The 23,180-nt window shown below is 41.5% G+C and overlaps 1 protein-coding gene across 2 annotated transcripts in view; it reads left to right on the top strand.

Annotated features, from left to right (window-relative positions):
• Positions 1-6,808, top strand: part of cep72 (centrosomal protein 72) — a 151,462-nt gene extending 144,654 nt beyond the window's left edge. Inside the window, exon 13 of one of the 2 annotated variants that reach the window (XM_078539453.1) lies at positions 5,850-6,808. In XM_078539453.1, coding sequence (XP_078395579.1) covers positions 5,850-6,075 — 226 coding nt within the window. In that variant the 3' untranslated portion in view covers positions 6,076-6,808. The remainder of the gene's footprint in view (positions 1-5,849) is intronic. The other variant, XM_078539452.1, reaches the window with a different exon arrangement.
• The last annotated feature ends 16,372 nt before the right edge of the window (positions 6,809-23,180 follow it).

Raw genomic sequence — 23,180 nt, 5'->3', positions numbered from 1 at the left:
AAGGCACCGGCATCGGATGAGATGCATCCAAGAATATTGAAGGAATTGAGAATGGAAATTGCAGAGGCACTGGCAATAATCTTTCAATGATCCCTGGATTCGGGTGAGGTGCTAGAGGACTGAAGAATTGCAAAATCAGTAAAGATCTGCCCTGCAATTACAGACCAGTCAGTTTAACTTCTGTGGTGGGGAAACTTCTAAAAACAATTATTCGGGAAAGAATTAATAGCCACATGGAAAAATGTGGATTGATTCAGACGAGTCAGCATGGATTTGTTAAAGGAAAATCGTATCTAACTAACTTGCTGGAGTTTTTCGAAGAGGTAACGGAGATGGTTGATGAGAGAAAGGCCGTTGATATGGTGTATATGGACTTCCAAAAAGCGTTCGATACGGTGCCACACAAGAGACTTGTGAGGAAAGTTATAGGTCATAGAATAAAAGGGACAGTAGCAACGTGGATACAAGATTGGTTGAGGGATAGGAAACAGAGAGTAATGGTTAATGGATATTTTTCAGGCTGGAAGAAGGCTTATAATGGAGTTCCCCAGGGGTCGGTATTGGGATCCTTGCTTTTCCTGATATATATAAATGATCTAGATCTTGGTGTGCAGGGGACAATTTCAAAGTTTGCGGACGACACAAAACTTGGGAGAATTGTAAACTCTGAGGAGGACAGTGTAGAACTTCAAAAGGACATTGACAGATTGGTGGAGTGGGAAGATAGGCGGCAGATGAAGTTCAATGTGAGATGATGTACTTTGGTACAAAGAACATGGAGAGACAGTATAAAATAAAGGATACTATTCTAAAGGGCGTGCAGGAGCAGAGAGACATGACTTATGTACATAAGTCATTAAAGGTGGCAGGACAGGTAGAGAGAGCTGTTTCTAAAGCAGATAGTATTCTAGGCTTCATTAATAGGGACAAAGACTGTAAGAGTAGGGAGGTTTTGATGAACTTATATAAGACACTGGTTAGACCTCAGCTGGAGTATTGAGTATAGTTCTGGGCGCCACACTATAGGAAGGATGTGAACGCATTGGAGAGAGTGCAGAGGAGGTTTACGAGAATGGTTCCAGGAATGAGACACTTCAGTAATGATGAAAGATTGGAGAAGTTGGGACTGTTTTTCTTGGAGAGGAGAAGGCTGGGAGGAGACTTGATAGAAGTTTTCAAAATCATGAAGGGTCTGGACAGAGTAGATAGGGAGAAACTGTTTCCGCTCATAAACGGATCGAGAACCAGAGGGCACAGTTTTAAAGTGTTTTGCGAAAGAAGCAAATGTGAGGTGAGAAAAATTTTTTTCACACAGCGAGTGATTAGGATTTGGAATACACTGCCTGGAAGTGTGGTGGAGGCGTTCAAGAGGACATTGGATGATTGTTTCTATTTAAACAATGTGCAGGGTTACAGGGAAAAGGCAGGAGATTGGCACTAAATTAAAATGCTCAGAGAGCTAGTGCAGATATGATGGGCCGAATTGCCTCCTTCTGTACTGTAACAATTCTGTGATTCTGTGAAAGTAAATCAGCAGGACCACACTGCTTATTTCCATTGTAGCAAGCCAGGCTACATAAAAGAGGATTGTTGATTCACCAAGAAACCAACAGGGGTGGGAGAGGGGAGGGATGCTGTGGTTAGAACCATGTTCATAGCCTTAAAAGCCTGGACTCAAATGGGATCGGAGTAGGACTAAAATTCCTACCAAAGCTTCTTGTAAAAAGGGATAATGATTCCTTTTGCATCACTAGTTCCCAGAAAATAAATAACTATTTTCCGAGATACAGGATGTTTTTAAACATTTCTTGCAGCGAGGTTTGCTGACTTGCCACCTGAAAGCTAGACAAACATCACAGTGCTAGTAAAGGGGCTTACTGGCACATGTTAGAGGTTCCCCTTGTAAAAAAAAAAGTTCACCTACAGAATAAGTGGATCACGGGGGTAATGACAGGGTTCTAGAGGGAATAGACCTGTTGTTGGAAAATGACTTGGTGGGGGAGCAGGTTCTGTGCCCATGGAGTCAAATACAGTCCACGGGCACTGGGAGCACAGGAGGGAACCAGAAAAATGCTATTCAGCCGCAGAAAGCTAAAGAAGAACCTAACATTCTACAGGGGGAAATAGAACCAATAGGGATGAGGAAACTAGAAGGAAAGCCATAGAACTTTCTGGAGGCCAGGAGAGAACCTTAAGAGCCTTAAAGGTTCCCTTTATGGAACCCATAAACTTTAGAGTCCAAAGCCAGGCCAGTAGAGTTCAACGAGGCCAAGGAAAGGTCTATGGAATTTAAAAAGAATGAAAGCTAAAGGAGAGGTCTGCTTCTTTCCGCATTTAAATAGGGACATAGAAAGTCCCCAAACCAGCAGACAGACAGTGTGGGAGACACCTCATCTGGTTGAAGAGCCACAGGCTAGTGCAGCAGAGGCTGTCCAGCCACCTGTGGGCAGTAGTATCCTAAAGGATATGGGGCAAATTGTGGACCAGCCGATCCCCGAAGTAACAAAAATGGAGAAGCCAATTCCTCTTATGATAATCCACACTTGGGAAAGTTGCAAGGGACGTGCAATTGCGGCTAACACGGAATTAATCACAAAGCTGTTACAGGATCAGGTTTGACATTTAAATCCACCAGCACCAAGCAGTTCAAATTCTCAGGCAACTGACAAGGTGCTGAGGGAGAACCCTGTCACCTCACAGGGGGTCTAAAAACAACACACCTCACGCCATCATCCTAGAAATACAACCCGCCAGTGATCTAGAACGTCACATTATATTTATGGATTGTGGAAGCAGCCGTGAAAGGGTTGAGCTTTTGCAGGCCTCACAACAAAGCAATCAGAATAATTTACATATTACAAGCTTCCAAACAAAGCACAGCCTGGTGAGACCTTACTGCTCCCTAGGAGCCAGCATGGAGTCTGCATCTTTCCTCAACTGTTAACTGCTTTGAGACTCATATGTCTAGTAGAGTCAATATTAATAAACCCTCACCTGATAGAACGTAACTAAGATTTGTAAGAAAAGGAAGTGTGTGAGAGAAACTGTAGCAGTATCAGATTACTGTGTGTGAAAGTCCAAGTGTGCATGAAGAAGTGAATATGTACATTTTTCTTTTGCTTTGCAAGGAAACCATTTTAAAAAATGATAGAATTCCATTTTTTCCTATGGGAGGGAGGCGTGTCATGCCCTATGCAGGCATGAAGATGTTACAAACTTTAAAGCTATATTTTTAAGAGTGGACACTAAAAGCTGTTTATGATGGCTGTACCATATGACATGATTTGGCAGTATTTAGCTCCAGACAACCCTGAAACTCAAGCAAATACCTAATTAAAATATGGGCAAGCACAGCCACTTGTGAAATTCACACATCCCTTTGTTAAGGATGCACTGTCAACAAACAAGACAATACCATATCAGCCAACTTGTATTTCTGCTTCCACATGGCCAGTAACAACAATAAAAACTCAATGGGTGTTAGATGAATATGAAATTGACCTCATCAACCTTTCGCTGTATTGTGATGGCCACTCATCCCAAACACAAAGAATCTTGGCTATCTGAAATTCTGAGTGTGCAAAGCCATAACACGAGATGTTTACTGGTCTAACACAGCACCTTATTTAGAAAAGGACTTATGACTTGTGACAAGTCATTTAGGTAAAGCAGTCATGTTTGTTACCTGATTTTAAAATATAACAGCAGAAGCTGTTCTAAGAGAGATTCCATCAGAAACACAGCTAAGCCATTGAACCAGCTGCAAGACAACTACACAGCCAAGACTATACCTTGAAATTGGGAGGACTCTCCCCGCAACCTGTTCCAACTTCAAGTTCACCTGAGAGCCAACCTGTTTGCAATTCAACTGCAAGAAACCTTGCAGCTTACTGAGATTCCTTTGCTTTTACAAGACCTCAGCTCCAGCTAAAGCATCAATTCATCTAAGAAAGTACAGACATGTTATGAAAGAGGCTGAAATAATTCCAGATTATAATCAAATTGTTTTTTCTTCACCTGTATCCAATATTTTGTGTGTGAGAGAGGTTTCATGTTTTAAACCTCCATGGCAAATGTGAGATAATAAATAATCTTCATTTTTAAATTCACAAAAGCTTGCTGCTTGAATCACTTAATTTGGGACAAATCATTTTGAGGGTAAGAAAACACACTAACCTCACACATTAAAACACTAATCACAGACAATAATAAAACACACAAATTCTGGCTTGTGACATTGAGGTTGTTAAAGGTGCTACATAAATGCAAGCCTTGCTTCTTACTCTGCACCTTCTAGCCATGCCTGGCTGCTTAATGAGCAGTGTTAATGGCAAACAGATATGGCCTAGAATAACTTAGATTAATACATATTATTTTTTCAATCAAAAATAATTGAAAAAGAATGAAGTTAGGATAGATTTGAATAAATCCTCACTAATCTGGTGCTTGCCTGCATTCAGCACAAATGCTACAAACGCAATGGTGATGAATGTATTCAATTTTTGATTTTGTGCATGTATGAATAGGCTATTCGACACGCACCTCCCCCTCCGCCCCCGTCTCATGCCCCAATTGTCTAGCACCTGTAGCATTCTCGTATCTCAACCCACAAGTACCATTTTGAGAGTGTACCTCCTCCCAAAAACTCAAGTCCTACCCACAATGTTCCCAAGCCCCAGCATCCTTCCTCCACCCTATTCTACCCTGTGCTTCCTTCCATTTGCTCCAACTCAAGACAGCAACTGCCTACTTTCTTCCCCCACAACCTGGGCTGATTTTCACTTCCAAGTTTCTTTGTCACCTGCACATGTTGCAACATCTTCCAACGCACCACCTCCTTCCTCCTAATGTGAGCACCCACTTCCAATATATTGTGGGTCCTATCTTTAAGCAATTTGGCTTGAAATTTGGAGAAATTCAGTACACCAGCAAAGAGGCAGAGATATTAGGAGATGTGTAGGAGAAGGAGGAGACTGGGAATGAGATCCAGCAAGAATGCATAGATGAGCCAAAATGAGAGAGACCATGCTGAGATGTGTGTGAGTCATATAGGAAGGGGAAAGAAGTAGAAGGCAAAGCAAAAGAGAGAAATAGAAAAAGGTTGAGGGGGAAGAAAGCAAAGAAATACTTTCAGATAGAAAAGCATTCTTTTTTGCCTGCAGATCAAGTAGTATGTTACATAATTTTTGTTTACCTTAAATGCGGAGGAAAATTGCTCAGTATAGTTGTTAAACTAGATTGAACTCATGTAAGCTAAGAGTGGATGTTTAAGTGGATAAACAGTGAAAGTTTGTTAAAGCCAATACAGTAAATCAGATTCGGTAAAATGAGGTATATTCAGGTTTGTATTACAAGAAGGACTGCACCATTATTTACTATGTAAGGACTAAATCAGGGGCTTGGTAACTTTTTGCACATGTTCTTGCATTGCAAGGAATTTGCTGGTATCGGGATTGCATAGTGGGTTCTACAGAATTATAAAAATCTGTTATTGTTTAGCTGTCTCCAAGCAACCTGACACAATGTTAATACACAATCACACTGTAAATGGTAGTGTGAAGTGGTGTCCTACATATTCTTTGTTTTACTCTTCTGCAGCCAACTTTTCAGTTCGAGTTATTTTGAGACTTAAATTCTGTGCAGTAATTGTGGGTGCACATTTCTTAGTATCCTGCTACTGATCTTTGTGGCAAAACAAAAAAAATGTACATAGCTATTATAAACATGTGTGTTAAAATAGTGGAGAGTTCAGCATTGTTTCCAGCATTTGAACTATTGATTGTCAATAGCCTGGATTTGTTTTTTGTATTAAAACAAAGTAAAGGCACCAATTGCTGTCTTAATTTCAGGGCACTGGTGTGCACTAACGAACACTTGCTGAGGGAACTGAATGAAACGCGAGACCGACACAAAGCAGAAGTAGACCAGCTGCATTGGAGCTATGTTCAACTAAAGAAAACCATGGAGCAGCCCCCCTGCAACACGACTGTCACAACATTTGGCAGCACGCCACCGGGCAGAGAGATTAAAAGTCATGTGGAGTTAGGGCAGAGACCCCCCAAAAAACTGAAATGACTTGCAAGAAACAAATTACAAAGAGTTCTGTGCGATGCCATGCTTTTCACTGAAAGTGCTTTCCATCAATTCAAAGTTTAATAACTCATAGCCAGAGATGTGTCAAACGTGTCTACAGCATGTGCACAAAAGGTAGAGATTTAACAAAATTTAATTAATTCAACAAGGCTTCTGGTCTGGTTCAGAATTTTGTAATTTCTCAATTCTTGTACATTCTGCTAGTTTTTCCATCCACCTCACTCCAAATGTCCTCAAGTTTCAAAATATTCCTCCAAAAGCTGGTTATTTATTTGAATGCTTCGAATATGTTTTAACTTATTTCTTCCTCGCATAAGCAAGTTCTCAACCTCTCAGTCTGGGCTTCCAATGGTTCACTAAACATACAAATAGTTTGAAATCCTATCGAGCAACTTTCTCTGTATTTGGTTTCACTCTATACATGTTGCTTTCATCCTGTGCAGTCTGCACATTTAACCTTAGAGTTAGTGATTAGTAACAAAAAACATTTGTTTAAAAATCCTTTACCTTTTAACAAAAGTGTTAAAACTTTCAAAAATAAATGAGCATTAAAAAATTGCTACTAATATTGCAGAGTATGGAGTGAACTCTTCTATGTCTTGAAGATAAAATGATTTTACGTTACAATTCAATTAATATTTGTAATGTAAATATAATGTACGTTTGGGTATTCATCTGGATTAGGCAGGTTGCTATTTGCCACAAATACGTTGAAAGCTCCCTCCTATATTTTGTCAATATGCTTCATATGCTTCAGACTGCTTATCTGACATTCAGTACTGGATGAGCAAAATTTTCCTCTAGTTAAACATTCTGAAGACTGAAGCCGTTGTTTTCGATCCCCCTTCCAAACTCCATTCTCCAAGCATATGGAGATTTTCTTTTTTAAGAAAAGTGAGGAAACAATGGTTTATGTTAATATTACAAGGTTAGAGGGAACAGGCAGTTTGAGAATTTAACACCAGGGTTTAAACAAGGAAATAAATGGTTCCCACTAGCTTTCCATAGCAACTTCCTAGCTAAATCATATAACCTTCCTATATGAGCAGTCCTGCTAACTCATATAATCTTCCTATAGGAGCTACGAGCTAACTCTCATTATCTTTCTACTTAACTCATATGCACTTTCGATAGGAATTTCCAGTTAACTCATGCCTTCCTCTCTCGACACACGCGTTGTTGTTAAATTATCAGACTGCTTATCTGACATTCAGTACTGGATGAGCAAAATTTTCCTCTAATTAAACATTCTGAAGACTGAAGCCGTTGTTTTTGGTCCCCCTTCCAAACTCCATTCTCCAGCCATCAACTCCATTCCGCAACCTGGCAACAATCTGAGATTAGATTGTCTGTTCACTACCTTGGTTTCACATTTGACCCAGAGGTGAGCTTCTGATCATGCATTCACACCATCACTAAAACTGCCTATTTCCACCGCTGTAACATAGCTTGACTGTTCCTGCAATCAACTCATCTGGCTGAAACCCTCATTCATGCCATCATTACCTCTAGACTTGACTATTCCAATGCACTCCTGACTGATCTCACATGTTCTATCCCCTGTAAACTTGAGGTCATCTAAAACTCTGCTGCCCTTGTCTTAAATCACACTGAGTCCTTAACGCTATCACTCCTGTATTCACTGACCGACATTGGCTCCTGCTTAAGCAATGTTTGAATTTTAAAATTCTGATCCTTGTTTTCAATGCTCCAGTGCCTTGTCATTCCCTATCTATATCCTCCTCCAGACCTTTGAGATATCTGTGCTCATCTATTTCTGGCCTCTTGAGCATCCCTGATGTTAATCACCCCACCATTGGTGGTTATGCCTTCAATTGCCTAGGTTCCAAGCCTTGGAATTCCCTCTCTACACCACTCCCCCTCTCTACCACGCTTTCCTCCTTTAAGATACTCTTTAGAACTCTTTGACCTTAAGGTTGGACAGGCAGCGTTTAATTACTTTTTTAATGGCCTTAATAGGCCATTGACACTTCAGTGGGCACGCAGCTGCCTCCGGCCCGCGCCCACCGAATGACGTTGGTATGCACGCCCGACGTCATCGCGCATCATTTTACACGTCGGCGTGTCGGGCCCGCCCCCGCATGCTGACGGTAATATTCTGCCCAATATCTCCCTATGAGGCTCAGTGTCATATTTTGTTTTAAAATGCTCCTGTGAAGGAACCTGAGATGTCTTATTATGTGAAAGGTGCTATACAAATGAGTTGTTGGTGTTATAGGAGCTTCCAACTAATTAATCACCTTTTGGGAGCCCTCTGGCTAACTCTCAGCGTCTTTCTACCTAATTCATGTAACATTCCTACAGGAACTCCAGCTAAATCTCATCACCTTTCTTTCTTGTAGCTTCTAGCTAACTCGTACAACATTCCTATTAAAGCTTCTGCAGAATCTCAACACTATGACAGCAAGTCAAAGGTCGGGCAAAATTAAGGAAAAGAACCCACAGCTTACCAGTTGAGTTCGGCCTGCATTGCTAATCTCAAATTTTGTTTTATTTTCTTTCATCCTTCCTGTACACAAGTGTGCTGATGACTTTGATGCGAGGGAGACCATGGCAGTGGCAGCACAGAATGATGGGTCACAGCTGCCTTAGCTGTCATATGCTGTTATTGTTTATGCACACTAAATTCCTTATCCGTAATGAAATGATTTGAACAGAAGCCATTGCCTGCTCAAGAGGTAGGGAGAAACTGAGAGCTGGTCCTCTGCTGTTGTCATCCAATTCCCAATGACTAGTTGTAATGTGCCTTCGACAGGACCCAGTGCACTTACCAATCTCGTACATGAGCATGATGTATAGTGTGGAGAATATAATAGCTTTCAGATAGAAACCCAGGTCAGGGGATGACCCATAAATGTTAAAAACTTCACTGTTCCCATGCAGGTACCTGATGATTGGCTCTGAAAACTGCTGCAATGCTCTCAAAAATTTTCAAAACTGCTGCAAATGTGCTCAATGTTCTCTTTGCAAGAAAACCCAAACTACTTTGTGGTTCCTGTTCAACTTTCACACATCTAGAAGCATCTGAAGTATATTCTAGTTGATTAAAGGAAAATTGTGTAGAAATTGCAACACAAACTGGCCTTTCAACCCAACCAGTCCATGCTGATGCCCCATGGGAGCAATAGTCCTACTCCCACATGGCCTGTTCCTATATTTGCAACATGTTGCATTTATATAAGCTTTTGGGAGGGAGTTCCTGAACTTGAGTCTAAATAGCTGAAGACATGGCCACCATCCTCTTATCCCTTTATTCCCTTTTCCTGTTTGGGTTCGCTTTTAAATATAGAGAACTTTATTTCCCCTAGATTAAAAATAAGTGTTGTCATCTCTTGGGAAATATCCCTTTTATAATTTCTATTTATTGGGTACCTGGTATCTCACTGTATATGGCCTTCTTAGGTTGGGCATTATTGCATTGTAATGGGATATGGGAGCATCAGCAACCGACTGCATGGATCCACATCAGATATCTCACTTTAGGTTAGATGGGTAGTGCTTAATATTGAAAAGATTCATTTCTCTCTTTTCTAAGAATAGTTGTCCGTAATCAAATTACTAAAATTGCATTTAAAGATTTTTGACTTGCAATTTATCCCCCATTTCATGTGCCTCTCACCAGCACTCATCATGACCAAGGCTGGGAGTGCATGTCCATGAATTTCCATTGTTTTTGTTGATGGTAAGTTGTGTGATATCAGTCAGACTAAGTAAAAATAGTACAGTCAATCATGGGAACGGAGACAGGCAACTCAGCCCCTTGAGCATGCTCTGCCATTGTGCACCCCAACTCCGCTTATCAGTTTTTGTTCCATATCTTTTAATATCTTTATCCAACAAAAATCTATCAAGTCATCTGCTTTCGCATTTGCCCCAGCCCTTCCATTTATGTTTCATGAAATACAACACAAACAAAACCTAGCCCTTATTCAATGTGACAAAACGTCTGCATCAGAAGTACAGGCTCCAGGCTCTGAAACCTGTGTATGTTTAGTTGTGCATCTAGCACTCAACTACCCAATGACATTTGAAACACACACAAAACCATTCCCAAAATGCAAACAAGCTGTTGTTATTCTTGTGTGAATCCAGGGCAAGAAATGTCTCCTGAAGTGGAATATTTCAACTTGTAGTTCTGTCATTGTATCAAATTTTCTGAGCCAATACACATGGTGGGACTGAGCAACAATAAACTAGTTACTACAGCAGAGGGATTAAAAATAATGCCTTGTAGTTGCCTGTGAACAGTCTGTGAAACATCCTGATCTTAATGATACAGATAAATCACTGCCGTTGTCCACTTGTTGGAGGTGCTGTATGTCTAGTTCTGGATTAGATACAATTTTGAAAAATTAAGAAATACCTCAATATTTTTCAACCTTCTTCCACATGGCCAAAGGGCTTTTAAAGTAGCTTTTTTAACTTTGTTTAGTTAATGAATTCTTCCATTGGTTGATTTGTCAATAGCTGTAATAATGTAAGGGTAATTGGCGTAAAGTTTGTGCTGGGGTGAAGGGTCTGTGTTGTTTGCTTTTCAGTGTTATGGAGATAATGTGGATTTCTGCATTAGGAATCTGTGGGAGAGCAGATTCTGATTTCAAGGAATTTGCAGTTCAGTAGTTTTTAAGACCCTGTTTTATAAGTGTGGAATTTTAATTTGTTGAATCATAGTTAGTAGATTAACTGTTTCTATCCCAGGGTATACCTTCAGTGCATAGATCCAATTTACTAACAGTTGTAATATTTCCAATGCCTAAAAGGCAGAACCAATTATAAATCTGATTCATTTGATCTGTTTACTGCTGCTTGAAGCTATTTGACTTCTCTTCACATTCAGCTAGTTTTAGTACTGCATGTAACATATTATGGGTTATTTCACTTGAGGATTACTTTGTTGTCTAAACACAAGTCTCTTAAGACTAAGGCGCTTTGTTTGCTTCAAAGACCTGCATTTCTCCCTAAATGTTTTCTGTTCCCCTTCACTATTTCTCCCCGCTTATAGGGCTGAATTTTTCACTGAGCGGGCGGGCGCTCACCCGACTCGCTCGAACGTAAAATGACACGCGATGATGTCGGGCAAGCGTCCCGATGTCATCGCGCAATATTTCGGGAATCAGCAGCGCGCCCACCTACAATTAAAAGGCCTATTAAGGCCATTAACAGTGCAATAATTTAAAATTTTCACTGCTCGTCCAACCTTACGGGCAGGCGAAAAGGCCAATCGGACTTTGCATTTTTGGCAAAACCTCATCCGTGGGGTTTCGACCAGTCATTAAAAGAAAATTTTAAACTTTTAAAACTTATATTTAACATGTCCCTGCTCACGTGACAGAGTCACATGAGGGGACATGTTTTATAACATTTTAAAAATCTTTATTTTTTATTTTGAAAAATGTTCATCTCCCTGAGGCAGCTCTTTTTAAGCGTGCACACGCGCCAAGTTCGTGCTCACCCTCCTCCCCCTCACCCCCCACACAGGCAGCGCCAAGCGCTGCCGCTCATATTTCACACTGGGCAGGCCTTAATTGGCCCACCAGCGTGAAATTGTGGTCCGGTCATGATTGCGGATGGCAGTCGGCTTCCCAACCACCCCCGCCGAGCCCACCCAATGAGGAAAAAATCCTCCACATAAACTGTATACTGAGTCTTCAAAGAGGGTTCATGCCTCACCTCTGTTTCCCATTCCTTTTCCATCCATACAAACATACGAATTGGGAGCTGGAGTAGGTCACTCGGCCCCTCGAGCCTGCTCCGCCATTCAATAAGATCATGGCTGATCTGAATGTAACCTCAACCCCACATTCCTGCTTATCCCCAATAACCTTTCACCATCTTGTTAGTCAAGAACCTATCTAGTTCTGCTTCCACTGCCTTTTGAGGAAGAGAGTTCCAAAGACACTCAACCTTCAGAGAAAAGATTTCTCCTCATCTCTGTCTTAAATGAAAATCCCCTTATTTCTAAACAGTGACCCCTAGTTCTAGATTCTCCCACAAAAGGAAACATCCTCTCCACATCCACCATGTCAAGACCCCTCAGGATCTTAAAAGATTTCAATTATCTCAATTCCAATTACCAAGCATAACCTGCTTGCTTTTGTAATCAATTCCCCTCACTATAAATGATAACATTCTGTTAGCTTTCCTAATTACCTGCTGTACCTGCATACTAACCTTTTGTGATTCATGCACTAGGACATCCAGATCCCTCTGAATCTCAGAGCTCTGCAATCTCTCACCATTTAGATAATAAGCTTCTTTGTTATTCTTCCTGCCGAAATGAGTGATTTCACATTTGCCCACATTATACTCCATTTGCCAGATTTTGCCCACTCACTTAACCTATCTATCACTTCATATTCTGTCTCCAATGACAAACTAAAACTCAGGTAACAGCCCCCCCAACAACAGCACCTTTGGTGCAGAGCAATTCAATTGATGGCCTCATGTAGATGTGCACCTCTATTTATGTAAAGTTCCAAATTTACAGTGTAATTGATTCAGCCTCTGTACATGGATTGTGGTCAGCTATAGCAATTTGTCATTCATTCTGTTTACCTTATCTATGTTGGAATGCTACAAAATCAATTTGAATCAATTTAAACCCAGAAGTGAAATGCCCTATCTTAGTAAAGTAACAACATAAAACTTGATGGTGATAATTAATATGTGCATCATATTGTTCAATTTGTAATATCTAATATAGTATTTTTCTTTTCCTTATGAAATGCTAATGCTACATTTAGCCTCATGCTCCTCTATACTACAGAATCTTACAGAGGAGAGAGAAGCCATTTGGCCCATTGTTACTGTACTGGCTCTTTGAAAGAGTCAACCAATTACCAATTCATCTAGGTACGTTGGTTTATAGATTTTATGTAATAATTTTAAACACCATGTCTGTACCAGCAAATCACAGCTAGTATTACTACCGTGAACGTTCCAATTCAAAACACTGACCTATCTCAAACCTTTGTAATAAATAAATTGTTTCCACTGATACTGCTAGCTGAGATTTGCTGGAACAATAATAGGGATTAAAATTATTGTTTCATATCTTCACACTTTTTCCTTTGGGGAATAGTGGGCAAGTGTTGGAAGGATTAACAGGCTGATGATCAACCAGTTGAACCTCATCATGAGGCATTCCTTCCGTGGTCAACAAGTCTTGAAGTAGGACTTGAATCCGGAGCTTCTGGATCAGAGGCAGGGGCACTACCAATGAAACCTTGGGATCTCTGCTTAAAATGATGACACAAGTATATAACACATATAGATGGTGCACCTGCCCTAGTTTTATTTAAAAACTGTCTTATAACTGGAACTGTTTCTAGAATGTTACAAAGTGAGGTTCCAGGTATTTGATATTTTTCCTTAAGTTATTGCAAATGGGATTTAAAACAGAAGTGTCACAAAGCTCAATTCATACTCCACCTATCCCACCAACAAAATGGTTGTTGCACTAAGAGTTTGCATGTAACCTCCACTGGGAGAGGACAATGTTGCCACCCCGACCATCCAAAACAAAATTGCCAACATTTTTCAAATAACTGAGCAAATGATTGGCATTCTCACTGGTACTCTGACCTTGGCCTTAACACAAGTGACAAGTTCAGAGCACAGGCTGTGTTAATATGTCGTGGAAGTGATTACTGCAATATATGTATAACTTGAATGCCGGTCTTGATCAGGAATACATCAAAACTTCTGGATACTTCTGGTAACAGACTAGTTCATGAGACTGTTAATGTGTTCATTAAACTTTTGTAGGTCATAAAGCCACATAGCTATGTACAAACATGGAGGGTAAATCTCTGAACTGTTCATAACTTGTTTCCATTTTTATAATAAAAGCAGAAAAAATAATTGCCACGTATTTATAATTGTAGAAAAATTAATTTTGTAAGTTTGTTATGAATATTTTTTGATTGTGAGATGTGTATGTTTTTGGAATTAAATTAAATGTTCTTACGAAATGATGTTTATGTTATTCAGTGTTTAATTCATCCTAAGTGAACCCACGGTGTCATTGACAGTTTCGAATCAAAGCTCAGTGGAGAGACGGAGCTGCTGCGTTGAGGGGAGAACTATGTATAAATTTTGACTGGCCTAGCAGTAATACGACAGGTCACTCCAGTCTCCATTCTCCATGCTTTGGTGAAGCTATGAGCCACTCTTAAGATTTCAAGTTATCTTGTTCCCCTTTTCAGGTCTCCCCGCTCCAGATATCTGGAAACTCCGTCCATTCCGCCCCTCAGGTAGATGCTATGATGCAAATGTACCTGATACTTGAGATGAAAGGATTGCCCTCTGAGGAAAGATTGAGCAGGCTAGTTCTACATTCCCTGGACTTTAAAGAAAGAGAGGTAATCGTACTGAAACATAAAATTCTTAAGGGGCTTGACAGGGTAGATGCTGATGGGGGAATCTAGAACAAGGAATCATGGCCAGATTTTCATCATCAAGGCGGGAAGCACAAGAACTGTCCTAACTCGGCAGACACCTTTCCATGGAAACGAACCCCACGTGCACGATTTTCACTCCGGGGAGGTGGGGTTAGCCATGGAGGTGGGCAAGTGCCAAGATGGGCTGGTTAGAAGGCCCTCCTCAATTCTTTAAGGCTTCAGCCCATTGTATAAAAGGTTCGGCCTGCTATCCTAACCACCCTGCCCATCCCCATGCCACCTTCATAGCCACTCACCAAAGTATCCACTATGAACAGACCTCAAGAGCCAAGTGGAGATGAAAAAAACTATAGTTCTAACAATCTAAGAGAGCTCTCAATCATACATGCTTGATACTGAAAAAAATTCATTCATGAAACCCATTCAAAGTTTTTAAATCCCCTTTATTTGTTATATGTAAATCTGTTATAAAATCAAACTTCTGTTCACTAACCAGATCAAAAACATTTTTAATAGCATTTTAAAACTTATTAAAATGTAAACTCAGTCCCCCTGCTGAAATAAGTGGTTTTGGAGCTTTTGAAACTCAGTCAAGCGTTCATAATGGTCTTAGCTGTAATAACAGCCATTAGAAAATGTCAACGATTAAGCCTATTGAAACTGTAGGAACAGGTAATCATTTTTTCTAAGCCACACCAGCTGATCTGTCAATCTGCACATGAGCAGCAGGTTTTTTTTCTAACTGACAGCTGCAGCCTGTTTTTCATTTTTAAAGAGCTGAGGATTTAAATAACTTCAGATTATGATACTTAAACAGACCTTATCCACCGTTCAAGAGCTTTTACTCCCGCTCTATAAATTTGTGACTCCCCCATTGCAGGTTAGGGCCCCTGGAACAGTGAAAATGTGGGCTTTTCGAACTCAGCACTAATTTCAAATGACTCTGTTGAGGTCGGGTCTCCCACCTGTGAGATTTATGCCCCATCTCCTTCCCCGGCCAGCAAAAATGGAATTTGCTGGAAATGGGGCCAGGGTTTCTACATCCAGGTCCTGCCTGCCATTTTAAAGGCCTCCGGAGTTACATAAGAAATAGGAGCAGGAGTAGGCTATTCAGCCCCTCAAGCCTGCCCTGCCATTCAATAAGATCATGGCAGATCTGCCCCAGGCCTCATCTCCTCTTTTGTGCTAGCTCCTCATAGCCCTCAACTCGTTGATATTTCAAAAATCTATCTACCTCTTTAAATGCTTTCAGTGATCTAGCCTCCACAACTCTCTGAGTTAGAGAATTCCAGACATCCACCATAGAAGAAATTCCTTCACATCTCAGTTTTAAATGAGTGTCCCCTTATTCTGTAACTACGTCCCCTAGTTTGAGATTCCCCCACTAGTGGAAACATCTTTTCAACATCTACCCTATCAAGCCCCCTCAGAATCTTGTATGTTTCAATAAGATCACCCCTCATTCTTCTAAACTCTAATGAATAAAGGTCTAACCTGTTTAGCCGTTCTTGATAAATCAACCCCTTCATCCCAGGAATCAGCCCAGTGAATCTCTTTTGAACTGCCTCCAATGCCAGTATATCCTTTCTTAAATACAGGGACCAAAACTGTGCACAGCATTCTGGGTGCGGCCTCACCAACACCCTGTACAGTTGTAACAAGACTTCCCTATTTTTAAACTCCAAAATTACAGACCAAAATTCTATTTGCCTTCTTAATTACTTGCTGCACCTGCATGCTAAATTTTTGTGTTTCATGCACACACCCAGATCCCTCTGTGCTGCACTTTTTTGGAGCCTCTCTCCATTTAAATAATAGCCTGCCTTTTGATTTTTCCTACCAAAGTGCATGACCTCACACTTTCCTACATTAAACTCCATCTGCCAAGTTTTTGCCCACTCACTTGACCTGTCTATAACCCCTTGCAAATTCCTCATGTCCTCATCACAACATGCCCTCCTGCCTATTTTCGTATTGTCAGCAAATTTGGATACATTACACTCTGCTCCCTCCTCCAAGTCATTAATATAGATAATAAATAATTGAGGCCCTAGGACTGATCCTTGTGGCACTCCACTAGTTACATTTTTCCAACCTGAAAAAGACTAATTAATCCCGACTCTCTGTCTTTTGTGTGTTAACCAATCCTCAACCATTACATTACCCCCAATACCGTGAGCTCTTATCTTGTGCAATAACCTTTTATGTGGCACCTTATCGAATGCCTTCTGGAAATCCAAATACACTACATCTACCGCTTCCCCTTTTTCAACTCTGCTTGTTATATCCTCAAAGAACTCTAGCAAATTTGTCAAACATGATTTCCCTTTCACAAAACCATGTTGACTCCGTTTGATTGCATGAAGCTTTCCTAAATGTCCTGTCATTTCTTCTTTAATAATGGACTCTAGCATTTTCCCAATGACATGTTAGGCTGACTGGCCTATAGTTTCCTGCTTTTTGTCTCCTCTTCTTGAACAGGGGTGTCACATTAGCGGTTTTCCAATCCGCTGGGACCCTCCCAAAATCCCGTGAGTCCTGGAATATTTCGATCAATGCCTCCACTATCTCTGCAGCCACTTCCTTTAAACCCTTGGGCCTGGCAACTTGTCTGCCTTTAGTCCCATTTGTCAAATATTTTGTCCCTCATAATAGAGAATGTTTCAAGATCTAGCCTCCCATTAGCTCCTTGCTTACCTGCTTTCTTTGGAATGTTTACAGTGTCCTCCACTGTGAAAAGCAATCCAAAATATTGGTTTAAATTATCTGCCATTTCCTTATTCCCCATTATCAATTCTCCAGTCGCATCCTCCAAGGGTCCCAAGCTCACTTTAGCTACTCTTTTTACATACCCGTAGACGCTCTTGCTGTTTGTTTTTATATTTCTTGCCAATTTACTCTCAATCAATTTTCTCCCTCTTTATTATCTTTTTAGTCATCCACTGCTGGTTCCTAAAAAAATTCCTAATGCTCTAGCCTAGCACTAGTTTTTGCTACTTTGCATGCCTTAGTTTTTGATTGGATACTCTGCTTGACCACCTTTGTTAACCTCAGGTGGTTCATCCTTCTCATCGAGTCCTTTTTGACTGGGATGAATTTTTGCAGAGCGTTATGAAATATCTGCTTAAATATCTGCCACTGCTCATCCACTGACCTTCCCCTTAGCCTATTTTCCCAGCCTGCTTTAGACAGCTCTTTCTTCATAGCTCTGTAATTGCCCTTATTTAATTGAGGACACTGGTTTGAAATCCGAGCTGCTCGCCCTCGAACTGAATTTGAAATTCTACCATGTTGTGATCGCTACCCCCTAGAGGATTCTTAACCATGAGAGCTCTTATTAACCCTACCTCATTACACATTACTAGATCTAAAATAGCCTGTTCCCGGATAGGTTTTGCAACGTGTTACTCTAAGAAACAACCCCTGATGCACTCTACAACTTCATCTTCCATGTTACCCCTGCCAATTTTATTTGTCCAGTCAATATGCAGATTAAAATCGCCCATGACAATTATAGCGCCCTTCTTACATTATTCCCCGATTTATACTTTGTCCCACAGTGAGTCAACTCTTCGGGGGCCTATAGACGACTCCCACCCGTGACTTCTTCCCTTTGCTCTTCTTTATTTCCACCCAAATTGATTTCACATCATTATCTATTGCACCTATATCACCACTCACTACCACACTGATACTTCCCTTTATTAACAAAGCTGCCCAATCCCCTTTTCCTTTGTGCCTATTTTTCCAGAACGTCGCATACCCTTGAATATTGAGTTCCCAGTCTTGGTCACCATGCAACCACATTTCTGTAATAGCTATCAAGTCATATTCATTTATTTCTATTTGTGCCATCAACTCACCTATCTTGTTACAAATTCTGCATGCATTCAGATAAAGAGCCTTAAGCTTTGACTTTTTACCATTATTACTCATTCTGGTTCTAATTTCTGCTGCACTCTTCTGCTTATATTTCCTGCCCCTTCCTGTCACACTTTGATTATCGTTCACCTCTTCACTACCCTGCTCTCTCGTTTATTTTTGATTTTCTAAACTTCCCTTCAATTGAACCCTCCTCCCTCCTCCCACCTAATTAGTTTAAAGCCCTATCTACAACCCTAGTTATATGATTTGCCAGGGAATTGGTCCCAGCATGGTTCAGGTGAAGCCTGTCCCAATGGAACAGCTCTCTCCTTCCCCAGTACTGATGCCAATGCACTATGAATGGGAATTCATTTCTCCCACACCAATTTTGAGCCAGGCATTTAACCTTCATCTTATTTATCCTATGCTAATTTGCATGTGGCCAGACTGTGAAAATCCAGCCCACAGTTTCAGAATAAGGGTTGGCTATTTAGGAATGAAATTAGGAGAAATGTCTTCACTTGTTGAGTTGTGAATCTTTGGAATTCTCTAAAAACAGAGCTATTGATGCTCAGTCTTTAAGTATATTCAAGGCAGAGACCAATAGATTTTTGGACACTAGGGCAATCAATGGATATGTGAATTGTGCAGGAAGGTGCAGCTGAGGTTGAAAATGAGTCATAAACTTAATAAATGGCCTAATCTAGCACATATTTCTTATGTTCTTACCTTCTTAAATTGAAGTGGTGTGGTGATGAGAGCCTTTGGTCAACACTTCCCCACACTTGTATGACTGATCCTGGAAGCTTGGCACTACGCAGGAATGCAAGCGTGAGCCCATGGTCACCAATAACTTGCATTTAGATAGTACCATTAACATGGTAAAACTTCTGAAGGGGGTTCACTGGAATGTTATCAGACAAAATTGAACACCAAGCTACATGAGCTATAGGTGATCTAAAGCTTGGTCAAAGGGGTAGGCTGACAGGAACATTGTAATGGAGGAGAGAGTGTCTGGGATGTTTAGGGGAGGCGATGGTGTAGTAGCATTGTTGCTGGACTGGTAATTCAGATACCCAGGGTAATGCTCTGGGGACCCAGGTTTGAATCCTGCCATGGCAGATGGTGGAATTTGAATTCAATAAAAAAGCCTGGAATTAAAAGTTGAATAACGACCATGAAACCATTGTCAATTGTTGTAAAAACCCATCTGGTTCACTAATGCCCTTTAGGGAATCCTTACCTGGTGTGACTCCAGACTCACAGCAATGTGGTTGACTCTTAAATGCCCTCTGAAATGGCCTAGCAAGTCACTCAGTTGTATCAAACCCTACAATGAAACCACACGACCTAGGCACCAGAAATGGCAATAGCCGCCTCAGCCCTGTCGACCCTGCAAAGTCCTCCTAACTAACATCTGGGGGCTAGGCTAGTGCCAAAAATGGGAGAGCTGTCTCACAGACTAGTCAAGCAACAACCTGACATAGTCATCCTCACGGAATCATATCTTAGACAATGTCCCAGACGCCATCATCACCTTCCCTCAGTATGTTCTGTCCCACCGGCAGGACAGACCCAGAAGATGTGGCAGCACAGTGGTATAAGTCGGGAGGGAGCTGCCCTAGGAGTCCTCAACATCGACTCTGGACCTCATGAAGTTTCATGGCATCAGATCAAACATGGGCAAGGAAACCTGCTGATTACCACCTACCATCCCCCTCAGCTGATGAATCAGTGCTCCTCCATGTGGAACTTCACTTGGAGGAAGCACTGATGGTTGCAAAGCCACAGAATGTACTCGGGGGGGGGGCAGGGGACTTCAATGTCCACCACCAAGAGTGGCTCAGTAGCACCATTACTGGCTGAGTCCTAAAGGACATAGCTGCTAGACTGAATCTGCGGTAGGTGGTGAGGGAACCAACAAGTGGGAAAAACATATTTGACCTCATCCACACCAATCTGCCTGCCACAAATGCATCTGTCCATGACAGTATCAGTAGGAGTGACCACCGCACGGTCATTGTGGGGATGAAATCCCGCCTGCACATTGAGGATACCCTCCATCGTGTTGGGTAGCACTACCACTGTGCTAAATGGGATAGATTTCAAACAAGTCTAGCAACTCAAGACTGGGCCTCCATGAGATGCTGTGGGCCATCAGCAGCAGCAGAATTGTAGCTTTAATTTTCTACACAAAAAGTTGGCATTGACCTGACAATGGAAAATTTTTCAGGTATGTCCTGCCCACAAAAAACAGGAAAAGTCCAATCTGGCCATCTCATTAGTCTACTAAGCTGCTGTCGACTGTGCTATCAAGCGTCATTTGCTCAACAATAACTTGCTCTGTCCTTCAGTTGAGGCTCTACTGGGACCACTCAGCTCCAGATCTCATTACAGCCTTGGTCCAGACATGGAGAAAGGAGCTGAATTTCAGAGATTGACTGCCCTTGACATCAGGGCAGCATTTGGCAGAGTGTGGCATCAAGGAGCCCAAGTAAAATTGAAATCTATGGGAATCAAATCATGGGGAGGGGGGTGGTTGGTGGGGGCTGGGATATGACTATTTACAGGCTGAAGTCACACTCAGCACAAGTTTGTTGTGACTTTTGTAGCCAATTGTCTCAGCTCTAGGACATAATTATGGGAGTTTCTCAGGGCAGTGTCCTAGACCCAACCATCTTCAACTGCTTCATCAATAATCTTTGCTTCATCAGAGGGTCAAAAGTGGGGATTTTTGCTGATGACAGTGTTTAGTTCCATTTGTAACTCCTTAGATAATGAAGCAGACTATACCTGCATACAGCAAGATCTGGACAACAATCAGGCTTGGGTTCCTAAGTGGCAAGTAACGTTCACACCACACAATTGCCAGGCAATGACCATCTTCAACGAGAGTCATCTCCCATTGATATTCAATAATATTACCTTTGCAGAATTCCCCCATCATCAACATCCTGGGGGCAGTGAAGGTGACCATTGACCAGAAGCTTAAATGGACCAGCCACATAAATAATGTTACTACAAGAACAGGTCAGAAGCTGGAAATTTTGAGGTAACTCACCACTTGACTCCTTAGAGCCTTTCCACCAGTCAGGAGTGTTATAGAATACTCTCAACTTGCCTGGACGAGTGCAGATTCAACAACACTTAAGAAGCTTGACAACATCCAGGACAAAACAGCCCACTTGATTAGCACCTCATCCACCACTTTAAACCTTAACTCTATCTACCATGAGCACAGATGGCTGGACTGTGTACTATCTACAAGATACACTCGCCAACATTTCTTCAACAGAACTTTTTAAACCCTCAGCCTCTACTGTCTAGAAGGATGAGGGCAGCAGATGCATGGGAACACCACCACCTGGAAGCTCCTGTCCAAATCACATGCCATCCTGATTTGGAACTATTTCACTGTTTCTTCACTGTCACAGGACCAACATTTTGGGATTCCCTTCCTAACAGCATTGTGGGACATGACATGACATGGAGTGCAGAGATTCAAAAAAGAGGCTCACCAGCACTTGCTCAAGGGCAAATAGGGATGGGCAATAAGTGCTGGTCTTACCAGTGATGCCCATGTGCCATGAAGGAACAGAAAAAAAATGCCTCTGATTATAACTACATCTGAATACAAAGATTTGCCACTAACATTCACTTATAGCAAGGAGTTTCAACTTTCTCTGAGGGTTTAGGGATCTGACAGTGTAAGGGTCATCCTAAACTGCAAACATAGGAACATAGAAAATTTACAGCACAGAGGGAAGTTATCCAGCCCATCATGTCTATGCAAGCCAATAAAGAGCTACCCAGCCTAATCCCACTTTCCAGCTCTTGGTTCATTGCCTTGTATGTTACTCCACTTCAAGTGAATATTTTAAGCGATGAGGGTTTCCGTCTCTACCACCCTTTCGGTGCGTGAGTTCCACACTCCCCAATACCCTCTAGGTGAAAATATTCACCTCAACTTCCCTTTAATCCCTCTGCCAATGACCCTCAATTTCCCTTTAATCCCTCTGCCAATGACCCTCAAATTCCCTTTAATCCTTTTGCCAATTGCTTTAAATCTATGCCGCCCCCTTCCCAACACCCACCCTCCCCTACCGCACCCCCAACTGCGAGCTATTGACCTCTCTGCTAATGGAAATAGACCTTTCCTATGCATTCTATTTAGGCCTTTCATAATTCTACACTTTTCAATTAAATCCCTCCCCAGTCTCCTCTGTTCCAAAGAAAATAACTGCAGTGTATCCAATCTTTCCACATGGCTAAAATTCTCTAGTCCTGACAACATCCTTGTAAATTTCTTCTGTAGCCTCTCTAGTGCAATCACATCCTGTAATGTGGTGACCAGAACTGCGTGCCGCCCTCTAGCTGTGGGCTAACTAATGCTTCACACAGATCCTGCATAACCCCCCTAATCTTATATTCTATGCCTCAGCTAGTAAAGGATATTCTGCTTTGTTAACAACCTTAGCTAACTGTCCTGCTGCCTTCAGGGAACTGTGGACATGCACTCCAAGGTCTCACTGTTCATCTACACTTCTCAGTATCCTACCATTTAATGTATATTCCCTTGTCTCATGAAGCAACTGCTCTACTCGGAACTCAGTCACAGCAGGAGACTACTGGGGGCACAACAGAAAGACTTTAGGGATGTTCTCAAAGCATACCTGAAGAGCTCAAACATCCTCACTGACTCATGAGCGTGCCTGGCTTGTGACTGACCAAAATGGAGAAGGTTCATTCGGGAAGGCACCGCACACATCCAGAGACTTCATCGGGAGCATGTAGGGGCAA

The sequence above is a fragment of the Cetorhinus maximus genome, chromosome 3 (genome assembly GCF_964194155.1).
Source record: "Cetorhinus maximus chromosome 3, sCetMax3.hap1.1, whole genome shotgun sequence".
Lineage (NCBI taxonomy): Eukaryota > Metazoa > Chordata > Chondrichthyes > Lamniformes > Cetorhinidae > Cetorhinus > Cetorhinus maximus.
Note: the sequence above shows the minus strand (reverse complement) of the source record. Positions and strands in the feature narration are given on the sequence as shown.